Below are 26873 nucleotides of genomic sequence, written 5' to 3' on the forward strand. Positions count from 1 at the left end.
CCCGCCCCGCCCCTAGGCGGTTGCTCGCGGCGGCCGCCGCCCTCCCCCGGCCCAATGGCGCGGCTGCCGCGTCAGTGATGTGAAGCCTTGCTCTGGCTTGTCCGGCCCCCGGCCCGCAGCCCATTACACCATCCGCCGCGGCAGCCGCTGCAGCCGCTGCAGCCCGAGCAGGCTGGGAGGGCGGGAGGCAGCTCGGCGGGGCGGGGCGAGAAGCGCGGCCGGATTCATTCCTGTGGGGCGCGGGGCATGGAGGAACTGTGCGGCCGCAGGCGGAGCAGGGCGGCCCGGGCGGCGGCGGGGACAACGGTTTCCATTTGAAGGGGGCGGCCCGAGCCCGAGCGGCCAGCGGCAGCGGGGAGGACTAACCCCCGGGCAGGTAGTGGCGGCGGCGGCGGCCTGCCAGGGCCCGGGCCGCGGCCTGAGCGCCCGCTGGGAGGCCTGGGCGGGAAGGAGGGCGCCCCCGGGAGCGGAAGGCGGGCGGCAGGCTGGAGGCCACGGACTGGTCAGACCCTGGGAGGGGGTCGTGATCGATCGCATAGCTTAGGGAGGGGTTCTCGGTGTCTGGAAAAGGTAGAGCAAGGGTTACCCAGGGGCGATTGTGGTTTGGGGAACTCGCAGATGGTGGGGGGGGACACAAAATGAGGCGGGCGAACTTAATGGCTAAAACGCAGCTGGATTTCATGCGAGCGTCGAGTTTTAAAGGAAAGAAACCTTCGAGCGAGGGTTTTGGCGTTAGCTGTCCAACGACTGTTGTGCCCGACCTTTTTGTTCCTTTTCGAAACCCATCCCAACCACAATGAGGCCTTCCAGCCTGGCGCCCTTGGCCCCGTCTCTGCAGATGCAAGAAAGAGAAACATTTCTGAACCTGTCTCGCCTCCTTGTCTCATTTGGTTGTACTTTCCCTGGGTGTGTGCAAAGCAAAACTAGAACAAAGCTTGGCTCTGGAGAGCTGGAGAAAACCAGTTGCCTGTTGTATTTAAATTTTCCGCACACGAAAAAGAGACGGCCTCCCACTAAAACATTTGGGTCTCTGTGTGAACCCTTTTGTATTTTCCTTTCCACGTGTGTGTGTGTATAGGATGGGACACCATAGCCTCTAACGTATGACTTTCTCCCCCGTTTCTTCCCAGAGTTAGAATTTAAGAAAACTGTTTTTCCCTTTACCTATGGACAATTCAAAATTGCTGCTTTTTTTTTTTTTTTTTTCTTTCTCTAGTTTGGTGCTCTGGTTATCAGATGTTGGAAGGCAATAGGACAAAACATACTCTCCGTGGTTTTATATCCGTTCTGGGGTGCAGTGACTAACATTGAACTTTGGTTCCTGTAACTCTTGCCTGCATCGATAGAGCTAAGCCGGAGCTTTGCTTTGAAGGATAAAGCACAGTCTCTCAACTGGACATAAATGGATCTAAAGACAGCAGTGTTTAACGCAGCGCGGGATGGCAAACTCCGGCTTCTTACCAAATTGTTGGCAAGCAAATCTAAAGAGGAGGTTTCCTCCTTGATCTCTGAAAAAACAAATGGGGCCACGCCACTCTTGATGGCTGCCAGGTATGGGCATCTCGACATGGTGGAATTTCTCCTAGAGCAATGCAGTGCCTCCATAGAAGTCGGGGGCTCTGTCAATTTTGATGGCGAAACCATTGAGGGGGCTCCCCCCTTATGGGCGGCTTCTGCAGCCGGACATCTGAAGGTGGTCCAGTCTTTGTTAAATCATGGAGCATCTGTCAACAACACGACTCTAACCAATTCAACTCCTCTTCGAGCTGCATGTTTTGATGGCCACTTGGAAATAGTGAAGTACCTTGTAGAACACAAAGCTGATTTGGAAGTGTCAAACCGGCATGGGCATACCTGCTTGATGATTTCATGTTACAAAGGACATAAAGAGATTGCTCAGTATTTACTTGAAAAGGGGGCAGATGTTAATAGAAAAAGTGTTAAAGGTGAGTTCAACCTTGTTTTTAATTTTTTAATGTGTGTACCACTTATTTTAAGGAAGTTTGGTATATAATTATAAGCATTGGTGTTGAGTAAGCCAATACTGACAGACCTTTTTTTTTTTTTTTGATTAGATAACTCTTCTAGTATTACCTTGTTCAGTGTTTCTCTAATACTAGATAATACATTGAACAATTGTGATAAAAGATCTCTTTCACTATGTTAAGTAGTGTGTTCTTTTATTTGGAATAACTTCCAAAGAATTTTTTCCCCAAAGTTACAGAGCATGTTAATGGTAATTGACCTAAGCCTTTAGGTTTATAATTTAATCTGTTTGGGACTGTAGTTAAAGGTAATATAATTTTCTGCAAGCTTTTTATTTTTTTGTTTTTAAGAACATCCTTGTTGTAGAAACTACTATAGTTAGTGAGTCATCATTTTGTTTGTTCTAGGTAGGCATTTCATTTGTTACTCTCTCCGGGAAGGCTAGGCCAAACTGACCTGAAAGGATTAATATCAGTGGAAAAGGAGAATATCTGTTCCCTGATTCCACATTTACTTGTGGTCAATAGAAAATCTTTTATGTAGAACATATGTTAAATATAGCAAAAGAGAAAACAGATTTTTAAAAACTGCTTCAGTACTGAGGGAGCAAAACAAGGACTGTTAAATGTGAATTTGTTGACTAGCAACAATGTAAAGACCTTTGTTCAGAGAAGAGCTTAGGTTTACAATTGTGTTTAAGTTTCATCTATTTTAATAAACCACAAGGAGCAAGTGATAATTTAGAACTTTTTAAACATTTAAAAGCAACTATTTTTCATTGCATAATTTTGATTCTTGAAAACTATATTTTACTTAAATAATTCTATCCAATAACAATAATTCACTGCTTAATTTTGCAAAACTATTAAAATTTAAAAGCATAAATAATTGTTAAAAAATTTCAAATATTATAAAGTAGATTACAGTGTTTACAGTGAAAAATAAGTGTTATTACCCCTGATTTCTGGACCTTCAACACACAGGAAACCACTATTTGTTTTGTCCTTCTAGCTAGTTTATGCAAATATAAGCATACTGTCTGTACATCCCTCTCCTGTCTTTCTATTCACTATTCTGTCTTTTTTTTTTAAAGTCGTAATTTACCTTGGCTGTTATTCGCTCCAACACACATAGCTACCTTAATCTTCTTTCACAATTGTACAGTATTTCATTGTATGAATGTACATAATTTATCCAGTCACTATTAATAGATGTTTAGGTCACATCCCATACTGTGCTAATGTAAACAGTGCTACCTTGGACATTCTTGAACAAAAATGTGTCTTTGTATACTTGTATGAGAATAGCTGAAGTATAAATACCTGAATTTGGAATTGCTGAATCAAAGTGATGTGTTTATAATTGTGGTAGTGTTGGATTGCCTTTCAGAGAGGTTAAACCACATATTTTGAGGGCACTACATTAGTGAATGAGCATGTTTACTGAAGATAGTATGACCTTTTTTTTTTTTTTTTTTTTTAAAGGTTTATTGTAAAAATGATACAAAATAATGATTTTCAGAAATTCTTTTTCAGAGCAAGTATGAAAATCTCACAAACTCCCAGCACTCAGTTAATCCAAAGATGTTTTTTAATTTTGCATACATATGTATGTGTGCAATTTTACATGCCGTTCTGTAACCCTTTTTTTAGCTTAATGTGTTATCTTTAATGTCATTAATTATAGCTCTAATTTAAATGGAGTTTTATGTTGCTTCTGTTTTTTCAGTATGACAAAGTTTCTGTAAACATTCTTTCTTATAAATGTTTTATTTCTGATTAGAGGTAGGTCGTTGGGTCAAAAGACAAACTGGCTTTTTAAAATGTCATCCTTTTGAAGAACATCACGCTTGTTTCAAGAGAACAAATTACTCTAACCATGTTAATATTAGGAATGCTTTTGAATTTGGTGAAGTGGAAGGATTAAAAGGTATAGCTGCTTGTTTAAGCTTGTTGGATTTTTTTGTTTGTTTCTTTTGGCTGTTTTTAAAACAGCTTAATGATGTTCATATTTAAGTCAAATCTGGGTATGTTTTAAACTCCTCTCATTGGAGAGATGAGACTGGTATTATTTCCCTTGTTTTTTAAGCTGCTTTGTATATTTCTGGAGCCATAGTGTATGAGAGAGCTAGAATATAAATACCTCATTTTTATCAGCATTTCCTCCTAATAAACTGAATAATATTTGATTACCTCTAAGCTGTTTCAAAAGAATGTTCCCTTTATCACCATCCTAATCTTTGTATGTGAGGTTGTGAATGCTCCATTTTTGTCAAGTGGTCTGCTAATTCTGAGTCATTTTTTCCCCAGGATCAATATCTAACTTGTACTCCTTAAAAAAAAAAAAAAAAAAAAAAAATAGAGTACATATGAGAAGACAATTGCATACCAGAAGTTGTTTCAGATAGCCTTAGCATTATATAGATGCATATTATAGAGATTTTTATCACTTTTGTACAGCACTTCTTTTTTCATGGTGGCACTTAATTTCAAGAATGATTCTTTATGAATGTTGGGGGCAGATTCACATGAATATACACCCTCCTTCACTTAGATCCCAAAGCTTTGATTCTTTGGTCATTATTCTCTCATTAACTCTTTGGGGGTTTTGTTTGTTTTTAGTTGGTCAATGGTAATCGGTAAAAGCAGGAACCACTTGAAACTGAGGTAGGGACTCAGGAGAAGGATCTGAGATAACAGCAAAGAAGCTCCACCCAAAAAGTGGAAAATACTGATATGACTAGGGATAAAATGGACTAATGTCTATCTCTTTTTTTAATGGTGTGTGTGTGGTGCTGTGCTGGGGCCTCCTGCATGCTAAACAAGGGTTCTTCCACTGAGCTCCATCCCCAGGCCAATTTCTTAGGACACTTTACATTTCATCCATAGAGATACTCTGAAAAAAGAAAATGCCAATAGATTGTGTTTGGTCTGCTTAAATACAAAATGCATGTGACTTCTACATTCCATTACTTTTTAACAGGTAGTTGACATTTAAATATACTATTTAAACTCTTTCTATTACTTTTTAACAGGCTGTTAGCATTTTGAACATGTTTTAACTTACGGTGGAATTCATTCATTAGTTGAGCATTTCTTGAATCCCTCAGTGTGCCAGGTTGTTAGACATAGGGTATACAAAGATGAGTAAGACAAGATGTCCAGTCCTTGATTTTCTGCTTTTGAGGTTTAATTGGATAAACAGGTTCATAAGTAGATACTTAAACCACAATATGGTAAGTGCAATAGAAGTGCTTTCGACTATTAGATATTGGAAATATTTTATCCCTAGCAAAATATTATTATCCAGGGGAACAATGGGTTCCTTTTTTTTCCCCATAGTGCTCTAAAAGGGGAGAAAATCTTTGAGATATTCAGGAATACCTCTATAGTTGAACACTCATCACAATTGATTTTTGAGGCAAGAGTTGATTTCTATTTAAAACTAAGGACTCCAAATCAGAAGTAATTAGATAAGCATTAGTTAGCTTTCTTAGAGTTCTTCCTAGCACTTCAGGGTTATAGTCATTAGCTTTCTTTGTTTGTTTGGGATTTTTGGTTTTGTTTTTGTTTTGTTTGAACTCAATAGGACTTTGCAGATCTGAAATGAAGTTACTTTAAACCCTCCAGTTGAGCAGTTGAAAATGCTAGTAACATCACTTTCTATGTTGGGATTAGGAGATTAAGCCTAGAAGACACTGTTTATTCATGGGTCAATCATATTAGATACTAAAGGTAATTAAGTAAATTTATAATAGTTAAGGTGGCACTTTCTGTAGACAAGGCATTATGTTGAATATGTTGGGGGATGTTCAGGGTATCATAATTGTCATCTGCTAAAGAAATGGTAAAAACAAGTTATCTTGTAGGATTTTGGAAGAAGAGTGTACTGATTAGGAATGCATCATCAAATGAGCCTTGAAAGTATTGTTGTGTTCACATCTGTTGAGAGTTTTGGGTACTTTTCTAGGCTTGGGACATTGAGAATTATGCTTAGAGGGTCCAGGAATTGGAAAGGAGGCATATTTGGATGAATGAATTTTAGATAAAGGAGTTAATTTTATTTGTCTTGCCATGGTAGTAAGCCAGCAAGTTTTTCAGCAGAAAAATAACTGATTTAACTGCATTCTACTACACTGTGATTCTCTAAGGCCAGAGACCTGATGTTTGTTACATGCATTAGGAAGAGTATCTGGTCCATAGTGTGTATTTGGTAAATGAGATTATTGAATGAATGAGCTGGATTTCAGAGAGGAAAGATTGTAGGCTCCTTGATGGCAGTGTATTTTGTGGTTCTTTCTGTATGGAGATAAATGGATTCATGAAGACTTGAAATAACAAAGTAAGATAGTAGTTGTCAAAAATGAGTAGTGTAGGTGGAACTTCGAAGGGGTTTAGAAAAGAGAAATGTGTATAGGTATAGGACAGGCATAGTTAGCATTAAGAAAGATTTGAGAAAGAGCTAATTTGGGCTTTTTTTTCTTTTACTTATGGAAATTTCCTAATATAAATAATTGGAGAGAATCACATGTATGATGTTGAACCATATTTGTACCTATCACCTTACTTCAACAATTATCTACATATGCCAGTTTTTAAAAAAGTGGTTTATCCCTTCTTTTGTTCTCTGAAGTAGTTCAAAGCAAATCCAAGACATTCTAGGACTTATCTCCCATAATATAGTCATTTTAGGGTATGGCTGTATTTTAGTCAAGGAAATATTTTTTTAAAATCTTATTTCTTCCCTCATCGTAAATGCACATAAATTTTAAGAGAATTTCCCCTATAAATTAAAAACTTTGGTGTAAAGATATAGACTAAGATAATGGTATATAGGCTTATTTTAGTGTACTTTAATATTATCTGAGAGTGTCAAAAACAAGTTCTCTGTTTTCTTTGAAAACTCAACTTTTATTATCTCAAAACACCTACTTGAGAGGTAAATAAAAGGGAGTAGGAATGGATTAAAAATTTCTCTATACTCAGTGACATCTCTGTGTGTGTGTGTTCATGTGTGTAAAAATATGAAATTTTAAAGATTTTTTACTGGTGTAGACAACTTTCCCTAGCACTTATTTTCACACATTCATCTTGCCATACTTACGTGGATTATCATTCCAAATCAGAGTTCTACAACATCCAAGTCTTCCTAGTTTCTGATTTTATTTTGATTTAATAATGTTTAAATAATACAAGCTGAATTCATTAACATTTTAATCCCAAATCTTGAAGTTCCATGTTATTTCTTTTCCCTCTTGTATCTCCTGGCACATTTGTCTGTATCCTTAGGGAGATTTAACATCTTAGTTGGGTAAGCTAGATCGAGTTCACTGTGGAAGTATTCATGAAGTCCTCTGTCCATGGAGTTTGGATTTTGAACTGTGAATCCTCACAGAATTGAAAGGTGAGAATTGAATTGATGAGAATGAGTAATTCCAGATACTGCTGCTATTTCTGAGTTGGTGGCAGCAACATTAATTTAAGACAAAGGTTAAGTTTTGCTTTTTGACCTTTAGGTGTATATAGCCCCCTCACTGGGTTCTTGTTTATCAGATTTATGTCGATTCATTAAATTTGTTTGCTTAAAATAAAATTCAGGAAGTCTTTGATGTTCTAGTTTTATGATCTTGAGGTAACAGAAATAATACATGTGATAGAAGATTGGTGTGAAAAGGTAGGGCGAGGTCCAGATAAAGAAGTTCCATGAATGTTAACCAGACTAAAATATCTGTCTTCCTCCCTTTCCCCCCTCTTTTTGAGAAGAGTTGTAATTGAATAGAGAGTTGGCGAACTACGTTGGCCAGGAAAGATTGCCATGAAGTCTGAATTGTAATGTTTTCAGTCTTTAGATGAGATTTTTACAGATATTAAATTATTGAGTCCTCATCCCTTAGCTCTACCTAGCCTTGAAAATTCTACTTTACATCAAGACCCTTTTCAAAACCAAGTCCTCATCCTGCATTTTACCTTTGTGGATGCAAATATCTTTTAGCATTTAACTTTGTTGTGAGTTCCAGGACCTATATTATAAAATTTATGTGCATTTCTAGTTTAGTGCCTTATACAAAGAATTAATGAAGAGAGCACTAAGTACCTTGGCACAATTTGTTTCTCTTTTTGTTGTATTGGGGATTGAACCCAGGGTTACTCTAGCACTGAGCTACATACCCATACATACCCAGCCCTTTAATTTTTTTTCTAAAAAATTTTTTTTTTTATGAGACAGATCTCCCTAAGTTGCTCCACCTGGCGCTCCCCCCCTCTCTCTCCCTCTCTCTCTCTCTCTCTCTCTCTCTCTCTTTTTTAATATATAAACTCTTGTCCTTGAGTATCTCACATGATAGAATATAGATGTGAAAAGAAACATTCAAAAGTAGAGAAATATTCTAGTACTGCTTTGATAGCCTACATTGTTTCTTTCTCTATATTCTTTTCAGCTCTCTCAGTGCATATAATTTATAGTCATGCAGGAATGAAATACTTGGATCAGCATTGCCCTGTATTTGAACTGTACACCAACCTCCATCTCCATTAGTGGGCCTCTTCTAGACCCACTTCAGCTCAGTCTGTCTTCAAAGTTGAGGAAAAGTAGGTTGGTGTGAAGAAAGGTTGAAGAGGAGAGATAATAATGTTTCCAGACAAATCTATTACAATATAAGATCCTTTAATTGCTCTTTGTTAATCAAAATGCACTTTTATCAAAACCACAAGTATCAAAACCACAAGTTAAAAATTCAACTGAATTTTTAGAAAGCTTTATTGAATGAGCTAGAGATATAGCTCAGTGGTAGAGTGCTTGCGTAGCATGTACTGGACTGTGTTTGTTCCTCAACACTGTAAAAATAAAAAATAAAAATAGTGCTGAGCATGGTGGCACACACCTGTAATCCCAGTGGCTCCAGAGACTGAGATAGGAGGATCTAGAGTTCAAAGCCAGCCTCAGCAATGGTGAGATGCTAAGCAATTCAGTGAGATCCTGTCTCTAAATAAAATATAAAATAGGGCTGGGGATGTTACTTGGTGTTTTGAGTGCCCCTGAGTTCAATCCCTGGTACCAAACTAAATTTAAAAAATAAGTAAATAGATAAATAAATAAAATAAAAATAATAAATAGCTTTATTCATATGCCACTCACTCATTTAAACAATTCAATGACTTTTTTAGTATGTTTAGTATGTTTAGTTGTGCCCCCATCACCTCAAATCAACTTTTCATCCTCCCTAAAAAATCCGTAACAATTACCACTTCTACCCTGCCCTTCATCCCAAAACTGGTACTAGTGTTAAGTGACCACTAATCTTCTGTCTTGTATATGTAGTCTTTTGTGATTTTTTTTTTTTTTTTTTTTTTTTTTTTGGTACCAGGGATTGAACCCAGTGCCACTTAACCACTGAGCCACATTCTCTTAGCCCTATCTTATATTTTATTTAGAGACAGGGTCTCGCTGAGTTGCTTAGAGCCTCACTAAGTGACTGAGTGAGTGACTTTGAAGCTGTGACCTTCCTGCCTCAGCCTCCTTGGCCTCTGCCAGCCATAAGCCATTGCACCTAGTTTTTTGCTGAATAATATTCCATTAGTATAGATACGTTACTTTTATCCATTCAGTAATTGAAGAACATTTGATTATTTCTACTTTTTAGCTTTTATGAGTAATGCTATTGTGGACATTTATGTATAAATTCATTTATGTATAAATTTTCATTACTTTTGGGCATACATCTAGGAGGCGAACTGTTGTGTCATCTGGTAACTCTAACCATTTGAGGAACTGAACTCCCAACTGTTTTCAAAGCAACTTGTTGAATAAATGAGTTGGATTTCTGTAGGCAATGTGGGAGAGTTTCAATTTTTCCACACTCTCTCCAGCACTTGTTATTACCCTTCTATTAAATATAGCCATCCTAGGAAATATGAAGTGGTATTTCACTGTGATTTTGGTTCATGTTTTTTCAGTGGATAATGATGTTTAGCATCTTTTCATGTACTTAATTCATATGCATATTTAGCATTTATGTATCTTCTTTGGAGAAGTATCTTCATTTTTTTATGTTTTTTTAAAATTGGGTTTTTTATTATCTAGTTTCAAGAGTTGTTTATTTATTTGGAATAAAAGATCTTTATAAGATATGTGATTTGCTAATAGTTTTCTCCCATTCTGTGGATTGTTTTCTCACTTTTGATGGTATTATTTATAGAAATTTGGATTTTTATTTTACAGGTTGACTTTTTTTGTTTTTGTTTTGTTTTGTTACCAGGGATTGAACTCATCAGGGGCACTCAACCACTGAGTCACGTCCCCAGTCCTACTTTGTATTTTATTTAGAGACAGGGTCTCACTGAGTTGCTTAGTGCCTTTTGGTGAGGCTGGCTTTGAGCTTGAGATCCTCCTGCCTCAGCTTCCTGAGCCTCCAGGATTATAGGCATGTGCCACTGCGCTGCTAGCATTTCATTTCTGTACAGTATAAAACAGGGCTGCATCGTAGCCCTCCTTTTAAACTTATATACTTGATGTAGCTATTGGGTATGTTAGCTATGACAAATGTTGGGGGCTGTGCCAGCCAGAACAGCGCCTGATCACATTGGCAGTGAGGAGGTTAATTGACATAAGCGCACTCAGGTGATTTATCACTGGCCGTATTCAGTTAAGTCCATGCGCACAATGCGTTGTACAGGTGTTCCCGAGCGCCCCTGCTCGGGCCTGCTCATTTTAACCCTTGCGGTGATGGGGCAGCTGGCTCCCTTGCCTGATTGCAACTGGCGTGGCCCCCGCCCTCCACCTCCTGGAGGGAATATAAGTGGGCAGTGAGCGGGGTTGCGACAGTAAGGAGCAGCAGTAAGAGCAGCAGCTAGCAGAAAGAAGCGGAGTAGAAGCCACTAGCAGAAAGGAGGAAGAAAAGGCAGCAAGCAGATAGAAGCAGCTCGCAGAGAAAAGCAGCAGGCAGCGGGGGAAGGCAGATCACAGAGCGGAGAATTGAGAACACACCTCTAGATCACAGATAGGTAGATCGCAGTACTTGGGACGCATCACTAAGAAGCACCTCAGATAGACGCACCCTTAGTTCACAGGATGCAGGACGCACCTTTAAGAAGAAGCAGCAGAACTAAGAAGAAATAGATCTCTGATAAGCGTAGAAGCCTCTCTTTCTCTAAAACTTTCTCTCTAAGCAATTCTCTTCCTCTAAGCAAAGTTTCTCTTCCTCTAAGCAAAGCCTATCTTTCTCTCAAAGTCTCTCTTCCTCTATAAATTATGAATATAGGAAAAATAGTTTATTTCCAGGCCCCTCCGATAAATACCTGCGCAATTGTTGCCGCAGGCAGCGACAGACAAATATATCTGTAGCAAATGAGAATATAAGATTCCTCCTTTAACTCTTTGCTTCTAAAGGACCAGCACCATAGACATCACTTGGAACCACCCCAGATCAACTGAGGTACAATCTACATTTTACTCAGCTTCTGATTTTGTACATTTAAGTTTGAAAAACACAACTTTAAGCTTGACTTGTACTAAAACACACACATACATATGTACACATACATAAAATTGTGAACTTTTAAGGACTTTACAAAGAGCGAAATCTGTTGAATTGTTGATAGAAAAGCAATTTAAATTATAATAGGCATTTTGCCTTCGTTAAATATTTTGCAATTCTTATGAGAACATTTCTGTTTTATTGAAAACCTGCTTAATTCTATTAATTTGGGGATAACTTAGAAACTTAATTGTGATTCTGGTGAGTTGTAGTAATTTTATGCAAATTGAGATATTTACATTTGCTAAATTGAAGTTGGAAGCTCCTGGGCCACAAATGATGGTGACAGTAGACAGGAAACAAACCTTGGATTAGCAAGCTTTCCTTTAATCTGGGGTGAAGTCAATCAATCAGGCAGTGGAGGGTCCATTTTCTGGGTATGGTGATGACCCTCACCCCTGTTACCAAAGGAATCTGGGGTTTATAGTTCCATTGGAGACTGCGGACATGCAGTTGAATAAGTAGGGGCTAGTTGTACAGGTTAAACTTTAATTTAGGAAAGTAGTTGTAAATCTGGGGAGACAGAAGCCCTGATCCCAAGGGATGAGTAATCAAATCTTGCCCATTGCTTTTCTTTCTGTGGGATCCATTGTTTTCCAGAGTTTCAATATTTGCTGTGCCTCCATTTAGGACTAATTTGCACTGGGGGAAGGTCAAAGTCCAGGGCCCAGCTTTCAGTATCTGTCCCTTTCCTTCAAGGCGCATTGTTATTAGGAAAGGATGTACTGGGAGAGGTTTAATGTTTAGCTAATTTCCCTCCCTCCTCCCACGCCACACTGTCACTCCATTTTTCTTGGGGGAGCTGTCTTGTAGGAATATTATTTTCCATAACCCTTCAGAAGTTCTTATACAATTTAGGTGGTGTAACAAGTGCATGCCTTTATCATTAAGTCAAATCAAAACATTTAGAATGGATAAAGAGAATCTTAAGCTTCAGACTATTTCTTATCCAAATATGTATGGTATGTTTCTGGCTTATCTACTTTGAGAAAACATTCACCTCATTTTAGGAAACTTTTCACAGTTGAGCATGATTTCTCTTTTAATGTGTCTGCTATCAAAAAAACAGGTGTCTTTAAAATGAACATCACTGAAGATTCATGCTTAAGACGCTTCTTGAGGAATATTACTATGCTTTCATGCATGAGCTTTTCCGATAGTTTTCTGTGCTTTATAGCCATCCCCAAACATTCTAACAAATATGGCTACTTTTCATTTTTCCAAACTTAATAGCTGTACTAAGTACAGTTTCTGTGTTCTTTTATAGTTGAAAATTAATGTATTTACATAATTTTATTTTAGCTTTCTACAGAAATGCTTTAATTGAATTGATAGTTTATGTTGTGCCATTAGCTTGATTTTAAAGGGATGTCCATTTAACAAATATGTCTTTTGAGAAATCATAAAAACTTCCACTGTAAAATCAGTGCCTTAAATTTTTTTTCTCCAAATGAACCTTTTCTTGAACAGGTATTGAGAATAGTATAATATTGTGTTTTTATTTTTCACTCTTTTTTGCCTTAGTTAAAGGTAAATTTATTAAATATTAAATCCTTGATTTCATCTAGGATACCTGATAATATTTATATTTGAATTCTATTCAATTTTTTAATTGTCTTTTAGAACACAAGAGGAAGACATACTGAGGTGCTAATGCAATTCTTTTGGAAGAACAGTCATTTTATTAAAGGAATATTTTTAAGGGGCTTAAAAACTTGAGAAATGCCTGAGTTGAATCTATAGTAATTGGCATACATTGCTATAAACCTAAAGTTTAAAAAATAAGCATGACTTTGACAGTCTTTGATGTGTAACAACCCAGATCAATCACAAGAACATAGTAACTTTTTAAATTTGGGTGTTAAAATAATTTTTCACAAGAAATTGTATTCAGTACTTAAAGTATATCTAACACTTTCACGTGAAACAACGGATAGAGCAAAATATTGTACTGCTACAATAACAAAAATTTTCTTCTAGCCCCTTTTATGTTTAACTCCTCCCCCATTCTCTGGCCATCTTTGGCCTGTTATCTGTCCTTACTGTTTTTTAGGCACTAATTTTTTTACTCAGGGTCACTCAACCACTGAGCCGACATCCCCAGCCCTATTTTGTATTTTATTTAGAGACAGGGTCTCACTGAATTGCTTAGTACCTCGATTTTGCTGAAGCTGGCTTTGAACTCTTAATCTTCCTGCCTCAGCCTCCCGAGCCGCTGGGGTTACAGGTGTGTGCCACCAGGCCCGACTTAGGCATTAATTTTAATAGTGAAAATTCTAAGCAATGCAGATGTCCATCGACAAGAAAATATTTATATAAATTTGGCACATTCCCTTAATTTTTCACTATTAACATTTAAGAACAATTATGTAGTATCTTTGTAGTTTATAGAGCCTATCCAGACCATGTAGTAACATTAATATGACAAAATGCCCAAGATGCTGGTGAAAAGCAGGAAGCAGTTGTATATGTACAGATTAAGACTTTGTCAACAAACAATATACTGTAGATAAAATATGTTTCAAAAAATTGGAAGAAAGGATTTTTAAAGTTTTTACCATAAAGAAATGATATATATTTGAAAAGATAGGTTTTTAGCCTGATTTAAACATTATACAAAGTATACATATATGGAAACATCATGTTGCCTCATTAAGATATACATTTTTCCCCCCAAGGATTGAACCAAAGGTTCTTAACTACTGAGCCACATCCCCAGCCCTTTTTATTTTTTTTTAATTTTGAGATAGGATCTTCCAGAGTTGCTGAGGCTGGCCTCAAACTTTTGATTTTCTTACCTAAGCCTCTCATGTTGCTGGAATTACTGGTGTGTGCCACCACACCTGGCAATATGTACAATTTTATTGTTTTTGTGTATTAGTTGAAAATCAATTTGGCTGGAGGGTGTAGCTGAGAGGTAGAGCACTTGTCTAACATATGCAGAGTCCTGGGTTCAATCCTTGTCACTGCAAAAATAAAAAAATAAATAAAATCATCAAATTAAATTGAAATTAATTTACTGGGTGCGGTGGCATATGCCTTGTAATCCCAGCTACCTGAAAAGCTGAGGCAAAAGAGGATTGAAAGTTTGAGGCCAGTTTAGGTATCTTAATGAGAACCTGTCTTGAAAAAATAAGGGCTGGGTATGTAGCTCAGTGGTAGAATGCTCCTGGGTTCAATTCCCAGTATAATAATAGTAATAATAACAATAATAATGTTATTTTTTAAAGTACAACTTGGAGAGACGACACAAAAGTTACATTAGCTTTAAAACTGTGCTTTAAAAAAAAAAATTAAGTCTTTCTTTTCCAAACTTTAAGTAGTGGACCAGGGATATAATTTAAAAATTTATCTTGCCAGATGTGGTGTCTCAGCAACTGGAGAGGCTAAGGCAAGAGGATTGCAACTTTGAGGCCAGTGAGGTTCTAAGCAATTTAGTGAGACCTTATCTCGCAATAAAGGACTTGGAATGTGACTCAGTGGTTAAGTGCCCCTTGGTTCACTCCCTGGGGGTCGGGGGGGCGGGACAAGGGGGAGCGTTAGGGTCTTTCAGGGCATGAAAGTGTAGTATTACCTGCTTAATCTGTTGTGTAATTGAGATCTCTTAATTGTACTTCTTGAGCTTATTTTGTCCTCAAAAGCTACATTTGAATCACTTTGGGTGATATCAAGTATTAAAAATTTAGAATGTACCTAAGCCTTAGCAGTGTGCTACTTGCTCCTGGGATAGAAACAATACAGGATCTTATACTTGAGGAATAGACAGTTAGGTAAGAAAATCTATTTGTGAAGCAGCAGTATTACACTAGTGTAAGGTAATGTTGTAATAGTAAATGTTAACATTGAGTATCTACCAGGATGAGAGATGCATTAGTCACCAGGCATTTCCAGAATGACAAATTGATATGGTATAATCAAGAAGGCCTCTGAGTAGCTGAAATTCTGGTGACACTTGAAGAACAAGAAGTTGATAATAATAAAAGAAGTTAGAAAGGTAAAGAAAAAAAGTACATTATAGAAAATCAAGAGCAGAGGCATGGAGGAAGAAATGAACTGGTGCTGGGAGAAATAGGATGGAGTAATATAAAAGCATATGTAGAATATGTTAAAGTGTGGAGCAAGTGATGATATTGTCTTGGCAAATGGGTCAACTCTACTTAGTACTTACTACCTGAGAGAGTTAAGAATAGATTTTTTTTTTCCTTTTTTTTTTTTTTTTTTTTTACATTTTTTAGCTCTACAGTTTTTAGTAGTTGAAAAAAAAGTCGAATGAGAAATATTTCATGATACTTAAAAATCTCAAAGTTCATAAATAAAGTTTTGTTGAAAATCAGTTGTGTTTACTAATTTAACATATTGCCTGTGGATACTTTCATTCTACTTGGCAAAGTTCTACTGAGATCTTATGGCCTGAAAATTCCTAAAGTACTCTAACCTTTGCCATCCCCTTGGCTAGATGCATGATGAATCATTCACAGCAGTGGTAATGAGAAATGAGGCTGAAGGCTTTGGGATGGGGAAATATATCTGTCATTTAAAATCCACATACTAAAGCGTATCTTAAGTGTATCTAGGCTAATGAAGATGTAATCTTTATTTCACATAACATGCTTTCTGAACTATAAATTTCTTTCCATTGCCCTCTTCTCCACATAAATAGTGCTTTGAGAATCAATGCTGTAGAATTTTGAAAGCCAGCTTAAAGATTTTGTTGTGTTTTCTTAGAAGAATTCTTGTATGAAAGTTTTTCAGTTGTAAAGTTTTGTGATTGGTTCAAGTTTTATGATAGGTTTGGCTTATATGTAACTTATTCACTGGAGTTTAGTGTGATTGGAATTTAACATATGATCTTAGAAATGATCATTACACCAAAGTGGCATTTGTGTGACATGAATTTATGTTTTACCACTGATCTGTATTTTATTTGTATGTAGAATTTGTATGTTGTATGTAGCAACAGCTAATAAAATGTTAAGAAAGTAAAAAAATACCGTACTAGCATACTTTTCCCGTTTTCATTCATTTCTAATTTTTATTATTTGCTTCTTTTTCTGGGCTTGTTCTCCCCACTCCCCAAATAACTTCTTGAAATGGATACTTATTGTCTTTCTTCTTTTCTAATATAGGCCCTTAAGAGTATGTGCATTTTCCTCTAAGTTCAGGTTTTATATCCCACAAGATTAGTTATTTAATGTTCACGTTGTCATTCTATCAAAATATTTTAAAATTTCTATTGGTCTTCCTTTGACTCAGGTTATTTTGTGAACTTTTAAATTTCAAATATGCAGAGATTATTCTGGTTATCTTTTTGTTTTTGATATCTAACTTTGTTGCAGTCTTTTTTTTTACATTTGTTGAAACTCCTTTTATGGTCCAAAATGTGACCAGTGTTTGTATATACTTCATATAGCCTTGGAAAAAATGGGATTCTTTAGCTGCTTAGTCCTTAAATCAAGTATGTTAATGATTGTTAAATTTTCTTTATCTTTACCGATTTTGATCTTCTATAGTGAAAGGTATATTCAGTTGTACTGTTTGTGGATTTGTATGATTTTCCTTATAGTTCTTTTGACTCTTGCTTTATATAATTCAAACCTATATTATTAGGTGAAAACAAATTTAGGGTTATTGCATCTTTGTATTTTGAATTTTATCATTATAAAATATTTCCTTTGTCTAATCATGTATTTTGCTTTAAAGTCTACTTGAATAATTTAATATCAGAGAGGTATGGTTAGTTTTTACATAGGGTATTTTTTATATGGGTTATATTTTTGTGGTTAGTTTTTACACAGGGATACTTTTACCACCTTTTCACTTCCATCATTTCTTTACCCTTATATTTAAGACGTGTCTTACATGTAGCATCTCTTGAGTTTTTGGATTTTGTGTTTTTAGACATTTGTCTAATGTAATTACTGATATATCTGAATTTAAATCTAGCTACCTTTTTCATTTTTATTTGTGCTACCTGTTTTGCATTCTTTGTCATCGTCATCATCGTCTAAAGAATACTCCCATGATAATAGGTCTGCTAGTAGTAAATATTTTAGTTTCTGGTTTTTCTTTCTAACCTAAAATTTCACATTTATTCATGATGTGGGTATAAAATTCTAAGTGGGCAGTTTACTTTTCTTTAGTGCTTTTAAGTACCATTCTACATCTCCTGGCTTCTGTTGTTCTTTTGCAGGCAATTTCCCCCCCTTTCTCTAGTTTTAAGGTTTCCTTTCTCCTTAGTTTTCAGCAATTCTGCTGTGCTGTGCTTCAGTGTAGTTTTCTTTTTATTTATCCTTCTTGACGCTTGTAAAACTTATTAAATTAATAGTATAACCTTTCATCAGCCTCAGAAATGTCTCCAACTTTATCTTTTTAAATATTGTTTTTGGCCCATTTTCTTTTTTTTTTTTTTTTTTTTTTGGGTGCTGGGGATCGAACCCAGGGCCTTGTGCTTGCAAGGCAAGCACTCTACCGACTGAGCTATCTCCCTAGCCCCCTGGCCCATTTTCTTTGTCTAGAATTTTGGTTTTATGTATGTTAATGCTTCTGGCATTGTTCCCTGTCTTTTAAGAGTCTCCTGCTTTTCCATTCTTGCATTTTTCTGTATAATTTCATCAGACCTATCTTCTATTCAGCTGTGTGTTACCTCCTTTAAAAGCTACCCTCTGAGTTTTTCACTTTTAGTATGTTCATTTGATTGATTATATTCTGTAATTTCCAGAATTTCTGTTGAATTCTCAATTAAAAAAAAAAAAACTCTTGAATATGCTAAGCATAATTACTTTTAAATCTGTGTTGATAACTATATTAATTGGATGTCATGATAGACTTAGCTCTCAGCTCTTTAATTCTCTTAGTTTTTGTGTTCTGGTTGTGTGTTTTATGTCCATTATTTTTTGATTAGGTATAACAACTGTTACATATAATCAACATAAAAAATGATTTGAGTCCTAGCATGATAATATCTTCCTTTAAATAGTATTTATATTTGCTTATAGCTTTTGATTATATATACTACTCATCGTGGATTGTTATTAAATTCTATTTGAGTTCCTGTGATGGCTTGTCTATTTGTAATTTATCTCAACTCCCTAAGGTTCCATCCTTTGGAGCTGTAACCCAAAGTATGAGGAATTTTTAGAGTTCCTTTTTTTGGAGGACTGTGGACTTGAGTTTTTGCCTCTAGACCCTGCAAGGCTGTCAGAAGTTTTGCTCAGTTTTCAAATGTCTCTTCTAGAATTGGTGGAGACCATTGTGTGAAAGTCATCCTAAATTCTGGATTCTCTCTAGTTTTTTTCACTTCTGGATATTGTCCCCTTGTTGTCTCATAAATGCTATCAAGCAAAAAAAAAAAAAAAAAAAAGTTGTTTTGTCCTAGAGATTGCACCTAGGGGTGCTTAAGCACTGTGCCACATCACCAGCCCTTTTAATTTTTTTTTTTTATTTTGAGACAGGGTCTTGTTGAGTTGCTCACTCATTATATCATTATAAAATATAATGGGCCTCTCACTAAGTTGTTGAGGCTGGCTTCAAACTTGCCATCCCCCTGCCTTAGCCTCCTAAACTGCTGGCATGCACTACCACCGAGATTTTTAAAACTACATTTTTCATCCTTCCTAGTTCTTAGGAATAGTACTTGCTAACCAATTATACCATAAGAGCTTCTTCATCTTCCCTAGCTCTTAATGGGTGGGTCATTACATTATCACCAATACTGGATGCTAAAGTATTCCTTCCTCTGCCCCCTCACCTTTCTGTATGAGGTTGTGTTCAAAATACACATAGGCTGTATTATTTCAAGAAATGCAGAAATTTAGTTAATTTAAAAACCGCCTTTTACTGCATTCTTATTTTGATTTTATGCTACTCTGAATAGAGAAGAATGCCATCTAGGCCTTCTTTTTCTATTGAGATTTCTTTTTGCTTATTGCCTGTGTCTTGGGAGGAAATGGGAATAGTTATAATTCTCAATTCAAAATAGTTTAACAAAACAAAATAGTTTAAAAATATATTTGATATAGTAGATATGTTTAATAGAAATTATTTCAAACAAATGAACATCAATAGTCAGAAGTTCTAGGCACTCAGTACATTTTTTCAAATTTCATTGTAGATCATGAAATTTTGTGTCAGAATTAACATATTTGGAATAATTATGTTGTCTTCACAGATATCATGGAAGACAAAACAGGACAAGCATATGGAAAGTTTTAAGTCCTAATGGATAATAACTCTTTTTTCTAATTTTAGGAACAAAGTAGGTTTGTTATTTGAAGTATTAAGGTGTGAACAACTTCTTGCTACATGTGCTATGTCAGGGGTCCCAAAAGTCACCCCAATGTTTGTAGGTGACGTACCATACAATTGTACTCATGGCCAAGATTTATTACAATGATGTAATAAGGACGCAGAACTTGATCATCAGGGGAAAAGCTGCAGCTAAGATCTAGAAGAATCTGTGTGTAGGTTTTTGTGCTTTCTCCCTTTCAAGAAGAGGTACTCAGAGGATACTCCTCCCCAGCAGTGAACATACACCCAAGGAAATCCATGACATTTAGTTCTAGGGTTTTATTGGGAGTCTGGTCATGTAGGCACTCTGCCTAACACCTAAAATTTCAGACTAGAAAGAAACCAGGTATTTGACATGCATTACAGATACAGGGAGCACAGTGAGCCACCCTTATCCTTTAGGGAGGATTTTATATGAATGTAGAGAACTGTTAAAAATTCTCAGATGCCAGCCAAGGGTCAACCTTGTAAATAGGTCTTTCTGAGGATGGCAGTCTCAGCATCCTGTTAATTAACTGTTTTTCTATAGACATGCCCAGAATGACTCACTGTTGAATTTTCTGCAAACACTGTATGTAAATATCAAAGATCTGCATGATAATTTCTTTTGATAATTAATAAGATATTTATCATTAGACTTACATAGCTAAAATACCTGATGTTTATATCTTAATATGCTTCATACAGGCTTTTCCTAATGTGTCAGTGCCTGTTGTCAGTTTTAATTCATGTGTGGGAAGAACAGGACAGTGTTAGAACATTTAGTACATCTAAAAAGAACGTTTAAAAAATTAAATTACAATGGGAAATATTTCATTACGAAAGGACGCTTCAGATGTCTCCTTTTAAAGTTCATATTGAACCACCCACATTATTTTTCAAATTTTAGTGGATTTGTTTTTCTTACCGGAGGTTTTTAGGGAAAGTACTTTGTAACCACAAGTTTTGGCTAAAATAGCTGAAGCTCACTTGGCTTTTTCTGACTTCCATTAGAAGAAACAGAATAATCTTAGATGTTAAATACTAGGTTTCTCCTCAAGAAATGTGGAAGCTGATCCAGAAAGTTAAGTGACTGTCAGCAAAACTGAATAGCTAATTTTATTTCATCTGTTTTTAATCATAGAATATTCACTTAACGCATTAATGAAAAATACCAAGAGGCCTTAGATTAACTTTCTTTTATCTGTTGACTCTGCATAGCTTTTCATACCTAATTTGGTCATGTTATTTATTCAGTAAGGTTAACAAATATTTTCTTCAGCTACTGCTGTGTATCAGACTTTAATTTGAGGCACTGAGCAAAATTGTTTTTTTCTTTGTAATCAAAATGTCTCCTACTTAAGGGTGGCTTGGTGTTGTCTGCTTTTCTTTAGATTGTAAAGTGTATATATGTATTACTTGATATCCTTTTCTCTCAAAGTAGATTACTTTCTGTTTTCCTCTCTTTAAGGTAATACTGCATTGCATGATTGTGCAGAATCTGGAAGTTTGGACATCATGAAGATGCTTCTTATGTATTGTGCAAAGATGGAAAAAGATGGTTATGGAATGACTCCCCTTCTCTCAGCAAGTGTGACTGGTCACACAAACATTGTGGATTTTCTGACACACCATGCACAGACCAGCAAGACAGAACGTATTAATGCTCTAGAGCTTCTCGGAGCTACATTTGTAGACAAAAAAAGAGATCTCCTGGGGGCTTTGAAATACTGGAAAAAGGCAATGAACATGAGGTACAGTGATAGGACTAATATAATTAGTAAACCAGTACCGCAGACACTAATAATGGCTTATGATTATGCCAAGGAGGTAAATAGTGCAGAAGAGCTAGAAGGTCTTATTGCTGATCCTGATGAGATGAGAATGCAGGCATTGTTAATTAGAGAACGTATTCTTGGTCCCTCTCATCCTGATACCTCTTACTATATTAGATATAGAGGCGCTGTCTATGCAGACTCTGGAAATTTCAAACGATGCATCAACCTATGGAAGTATGCTTTGGATATGCAACAGAACAATTTGGACCCCTTAAGTCCCATGACCGCCAGCAGCTTATTATCTTTTGCAGAACTATTCTCCTTTATGCTACAGGATAGGGCTAAAGGCCTGCTGGGTACTACTGTTACGTTTGATGATCTTATGGGTATACTGTGCAAGAGCGTCCTTGAAATAGAGCGAGCTATCAAACAAACTCAATGTCCAGCTGACCCATTACAATTAAATAAGGCTCTTTCCATCATTTTGCACTTAATTTGCTTGTTAGAGAAAGTACCTTGTACTCTAGAACAGGACCATTTCAAAAAGCAGACTATCTATAGGTTTCTTAAGCTGCATCCAAGGGGAAAGAATAACTTCAGCCCTCTTCATCTGGCTGTGGACAAGAATACTACATGTGTAGGGCGGTACCCTGTTTGTAAATTTCCATCTCTGCAAGTTACTGCGATACTGATAGAATGTGGTGCTGATGTGAATGTCAGAGACTCCGATGACAACAGCCCCCTACATATCGCTGCTTTGAACAACCATCCAGACATCATGAATCTCCTTATTAAATCAGGTGCACATTTTGATGCCACAAACTTGCACAAACAAACTGCCAGTGACTTGCTGGACGAGAAGGAAATAGCTAAGAATTTGATCCAGCCCATAAATCATACCACATTACAGTGTCTGGCTGCTCGTGTCATCGTGAATCATAGAATATATTATAAAGGGCATATTCCAGAAAAGCTAGAGACCTTTGTTTCACTTCATAGATGATAATTTGACTGTATTTAAGCACTGTTAAAGCACGAATTGGTAACAGTTGTTTCATAAATGAGCACTGTTGTGACAACACCAGCATTCATTTAGCTTGATATTATTGTGCTCTCATCAGCTAAAGCATTGTAAGCATCAAATTTACAGGATTGGTTTCCCAGTATTTAATATAAATATACCATATAATATATTGTTTGTGAATTATTGAGAAATTGTAATGTCATGTTCAAATTTCTAAAGTTGTCCACCAAAGGCTTCTCTATTTTGGTTTTGTTTGCTGTTGGTTGTTCGGGACAGAGTTAACTGTTTTTCAGTGGTGTCTTTATACTTTACTGGTTTGTGAATTTTATACAATTGAAGGTCTCTTTCCTGCTTCTTTCTTCTCTCCTCCAAGCTTCTCTTCCTTTTCCACTTTATTTATTTTTTCTTAACCATTTCTAATACATTTTTTCCCCTTATGGACCCATGCTAGGTAGTACAAAGTACAGACCTTATGGACTTGTTACCATTTGCAGTTACCATAAGTGCTTTATCTTCTCTATGCACCGGCTTAAACTTGACTGTTGTATGTTAGCATATTTTCTATGCAGCAGTTGGTCAACTTCAACTCAAAACACCATTTTCTTAAGTTTGTTACAAAGTTCATTTTATGAAAATACTCTTGTAGCATGACAATTTTTAGAGCTGCAGGTTTGCTATCTCAGCTCAAGCTTTTTTGTTTTTTTTTTTCCTTCACATCTGAGATTTCTTTCTCTAATCCACAGAAATTTTTGTGTGCTAAATTTGGGAAACAAATCTATTCTAACTCATTAACCCAGTTGAAATTTAGGTCTGTCATCTTAATATATCATGCAGTAAAAGGAAGACTCCAAAGTGACCCACCTTTCATGCTGCTCCAGCGTTGTCCTGCTTGTGCTGATGGTGTGATTAGGTGTAGAAAATTTGCTTAAATTTAACCTCAAAGTTTATCACACAGCTTAATAAGTCACATTGAGATATTCAGTCATTGAACTGCAAATCACGTTTTGTTACAAAAAAGAGCTAAAGCATGTCGGTGGCATGATGCTTGCCAAGCCAGATCTAGGCATCTAGGGTAATTAAGGTATTTTATGCAATTTACTGCCGTAGTATCAAAGGTCAGTAACAGTGTTCTTTCTTTCTTCAAGCTTATGTATACCTTTCAAGATAACTTGCATGAATTACTTTGGTCTCAGTTATTTGTCACCCCAGTTAAACACAAAAGGTTGCTGTGCTTCCTGTTCCTTTACTGAAAGTTAGCCCTTCCCTTCTGCTCTTCCTCCCTCCTTTCCTCCCTCCCTTTGTTTCCTTTCACAGATTTGCTAATTCTACAGAAAGGGCTCTTTTAAGAAAAGATAAGTGAAAACTACTAAAAAAGATTCAGGTAATTATCATTCAGCACTTTATTGTTATTCAGAATAAACTTTATGGTGGCATATTTGCCCTGAAAATGTCTTAATGAAACTGTTCTGAATAAAAAACTCCTTATTGATTTGAGAAAAATTCAGTTTACCTGTGAGTTAAAATGAGCTGGATTTGGGGTTGACATTTTATTCTGAGGGTTGATGTAATGCTATTTAAAGAGTCATCATGCACACAGTCACATTAGGTTCGATGCACAGTCACATTAGATTTATCTTCATTTTAATTCAGTAGAAACTTGTAATGAAGAGTAGTTAATAAATAAAAGAACATTAGACTTTTTGGTTAAATAATTGAGGTTTGATTTTTTTAAAAGGTATCCTTACTCATTTACTAGGTTGTAAATTTAATTTCACCACTGGAAAAGGATTAGATGTCAATGGCCACTCTCCAACTTTTTGATGAAGAGGTTTTACTGTCTCTTACTACTCTGGGCAAATTTGATGAAATATTTCAATTGTCACATTTATTAAGAATAATCTATGATTTAGATGTTCTAGAAATATCAGACATTAATATTTTTAAATCATCTGCCTCTAACCTTGTAATATAAATTATATGCATGAGCTACTTTCTTTAAAAAAGGAAAACTTCACCAGTATAGTGAATCTATATTAAGTGATCTCAGTTTGGAGGTGAAAGATGACAATTGGATTTTTTACAGTGATTTAATATTTTCCCCTCCTTTTTTTTGGCAGGGGTGAGGGATTGGGTTTTACACATTCTTAGAGCAAGGCACATCTAATGTTTTACAGGTGAACTTGAATTGTGCAACTCCAGTGCAAAATAAGGATTTCTTAAAATATCATTTTTCCATCACTAAAAATAGGTATAAACTTAGAACTAGTCCTCAGTCTTTATAACTGTAATGTCTTATTTCAATTAGGGTACAATTCTCCCTCTCTACAAATGCCATTGGGAGCTCTTGAAAAATCAGTTGAATGGATCACAGTTGTCCATGATTTTATTTTAGAGGAAGCTGGTTCATAAATGCGACCTCAGATACTGTTAAGGCCTTCATCAGAAAGTATTCTTAAAATTGTAAGACTGAATAAAATAAAATTCTTAAATTTTAAGAACAGATAAGTAAATATTTGAACTAATTGTACTCATTTGAGCCAAAATAAACTGTAGCATGGTGGTATTGGCTGAAGTTAATGTTTGAGTTTGATTGCATTTCTGCAAAAAATACCCTGTTGGGGCTTTTGAATTTTAGATGTTCCATGGTTTTGATAATTTCTGTAAAAGGTCATTTTACTCAGATACCAGTCTACTTTCTGAAGACAAATGGATTATAGATTTTCAAAGTCATTTTTCTTGTCTTTAAATCTGACAAGTGTAAGTCCAAATCAGCAAAGATAATTTGGTGCCCTTGTGATTCTGAAGTTAGGTGATTGCTCACTTACAAAGTGGCTACCTTAATTTGTAATATTTTAAAAACTTCCATTTTACTGTGACTTGGGGAAATTATTTATATTTGGAAAAGTAGCTCTTTAAAGTCATATTGCCCAGAAAAAAACCCTAAACTGAATTTACAGGTATGATAATGCTTGTAATTAATTTTCTCAGAATTGTGGGAGCTGTGTGAGATACCATATTCTGTACATTGTAACAGCAGTACTGTTGCTTGGAACTATAAAATTAGATACTAAGGAAACTAAATTGGTCATCATCTTTTTCATTCCCCCCCCCACCCTCATGTATCACAAAACAACTAGTTTCTTTCCCTTTTGTCAGTTCCCATTGTGTATTTTTCAGAAGAAGTACTGTATTCAGATGCCAGCCAATAAATTGTCACACAATGGAAAACGATATGCCACAACATTCATTGTAAGGTCTAATAAAATTAAATTTGCACCAAATTTAAGTGTTTTCTTATTAACTCTTAATACTTGATGGGTGTTATCTTAAAGCATATGATAGTAGGCTCTGGGACTCTTTTTTTTTTTAAATCCTGGATTCCTTTTTCAAAAAGTATTTAGTAATTTATGATCAGTTAGAATTTTAGAGAAAGCATGTATTATTAATCCTTCTATGTAAAAAAGTTGGTTTATATATAGTTTGTTCCAGTGTTTTCTAGGAAAGACCAAAAAAGAACAGGAAGTCTTTTGATGTGAAATGTGTAGAACAACTGCTTTTACCTCTTCATTTTTTAAAAAGTAGTTTTGGTACTAAGTATCAGAAGCATATATAGTAATAGAGATACAGTAAAGGTAAATTTTATGTTTATCACTTAAATCATAAAATTCAAGTAGTCCTTGTCTTTTACTTTATGTCTTAAGTTACCTAATATAAAAAGTTTTAATTGATCCCAAACATGTGTTGACCATTATTTCTAAACTCCAAGCATGAATTGAAATGCAACATAACAAGTTTTTCTCTTTTGAATCGCTAATGTACCTCATTCATGGATCCCTTTGACATCCTTTTGACAGGGCCTTTTTAAACATTGGTCTGTGGTTGTCTCTACTATCAGTACAAATACTTAAAAGGAGATCTTGCCAAATTTATAAGGAAAGAATGTTATATTTTTAAGGATCTCAATAAGAAAAAGTCTTAGTATGCTCTCTAGATACTCTGATTTCTCCGAGGTATTGTATTTCATCTTTTAATGTCTATAAGATACAATGGTCTTTGTTGAGAACTTTGTAACTTTGGGAGTTAAGTAAAATAATTGGTTCCTGGGTACCATGTTACCTTATATGTTTAAAGACTCTTAAGTTGGATTTTCTCAAGAAATTACAGCTTTATGTAATTTTTCCAGCTTTATATAAGTTTGATTTTCTTTATACGCTTCATTTATGTCTGATTTCAAGAGCTAAAAAATAAAGTTCCCTGTCTTTAAAAAATTTAAAACTTAAGCTTGTAA

The 26873-nt window shown here is 35.8% G+C and overlaps 1 protein-coding gene across 1 annotated transcript; it reads left to right on the forward strand.

Annotated features, from left to right (window-relative positions):
- Nucleotides 1-38: 38 nt before the first annotated feature.
- Fem1c (fem-1 homolog C) lies at nt 39-26313 on the forward strand. The gene is made up of 3 exons (XM_047555572.1): nt 39-376; nt 1217-1946; nt 21255-26313. Exons 2-3 carry the CDS (start codon nt 1403-1405, stop codon nt 22562-22564), a joined length of 1854 nt encoding a protein of 617 aa, XP_047411528.1. The 5' UTR covers nt 39-376; nt 1217-1402; the 3' UTR covers nt 22565-26313.
- Nucleotides 26314-26873: the final 560 nt, after the last annotated feature.

The sequence above is a fragment of the Sciurus carolinensis genome, chromosome 6 (assembly GCF_902686445.1).
Source record: "Sciurus carolinensis chromosome 6, mSciCar1.2, whole genome shotgun sequence".
NCBI classification, from domain to species: Eukaryota; Metazoa; Chordata; class Mammalia; order Rodentia; family Sciuridae; genus Sciurus; species Sciurus carolinensis.

Excerpts from the sequence above, each read along its gene's own strand:
- Fem1c (XM_047555572.1), top strand. The coding sequence starts at position 1,403 with ATGGATCTAAAGACAGCAGTGTTTAACGCAGCGCGGGATGGCAAACTC. Across the intron at positions 1,947-21,254 it reads TAATAGAAAAAGTGTTAAAG|GTAATACTGCATTGCATGAT; the intron begins GTGAGTTCAACC and ends CCTCTCTTTAAG.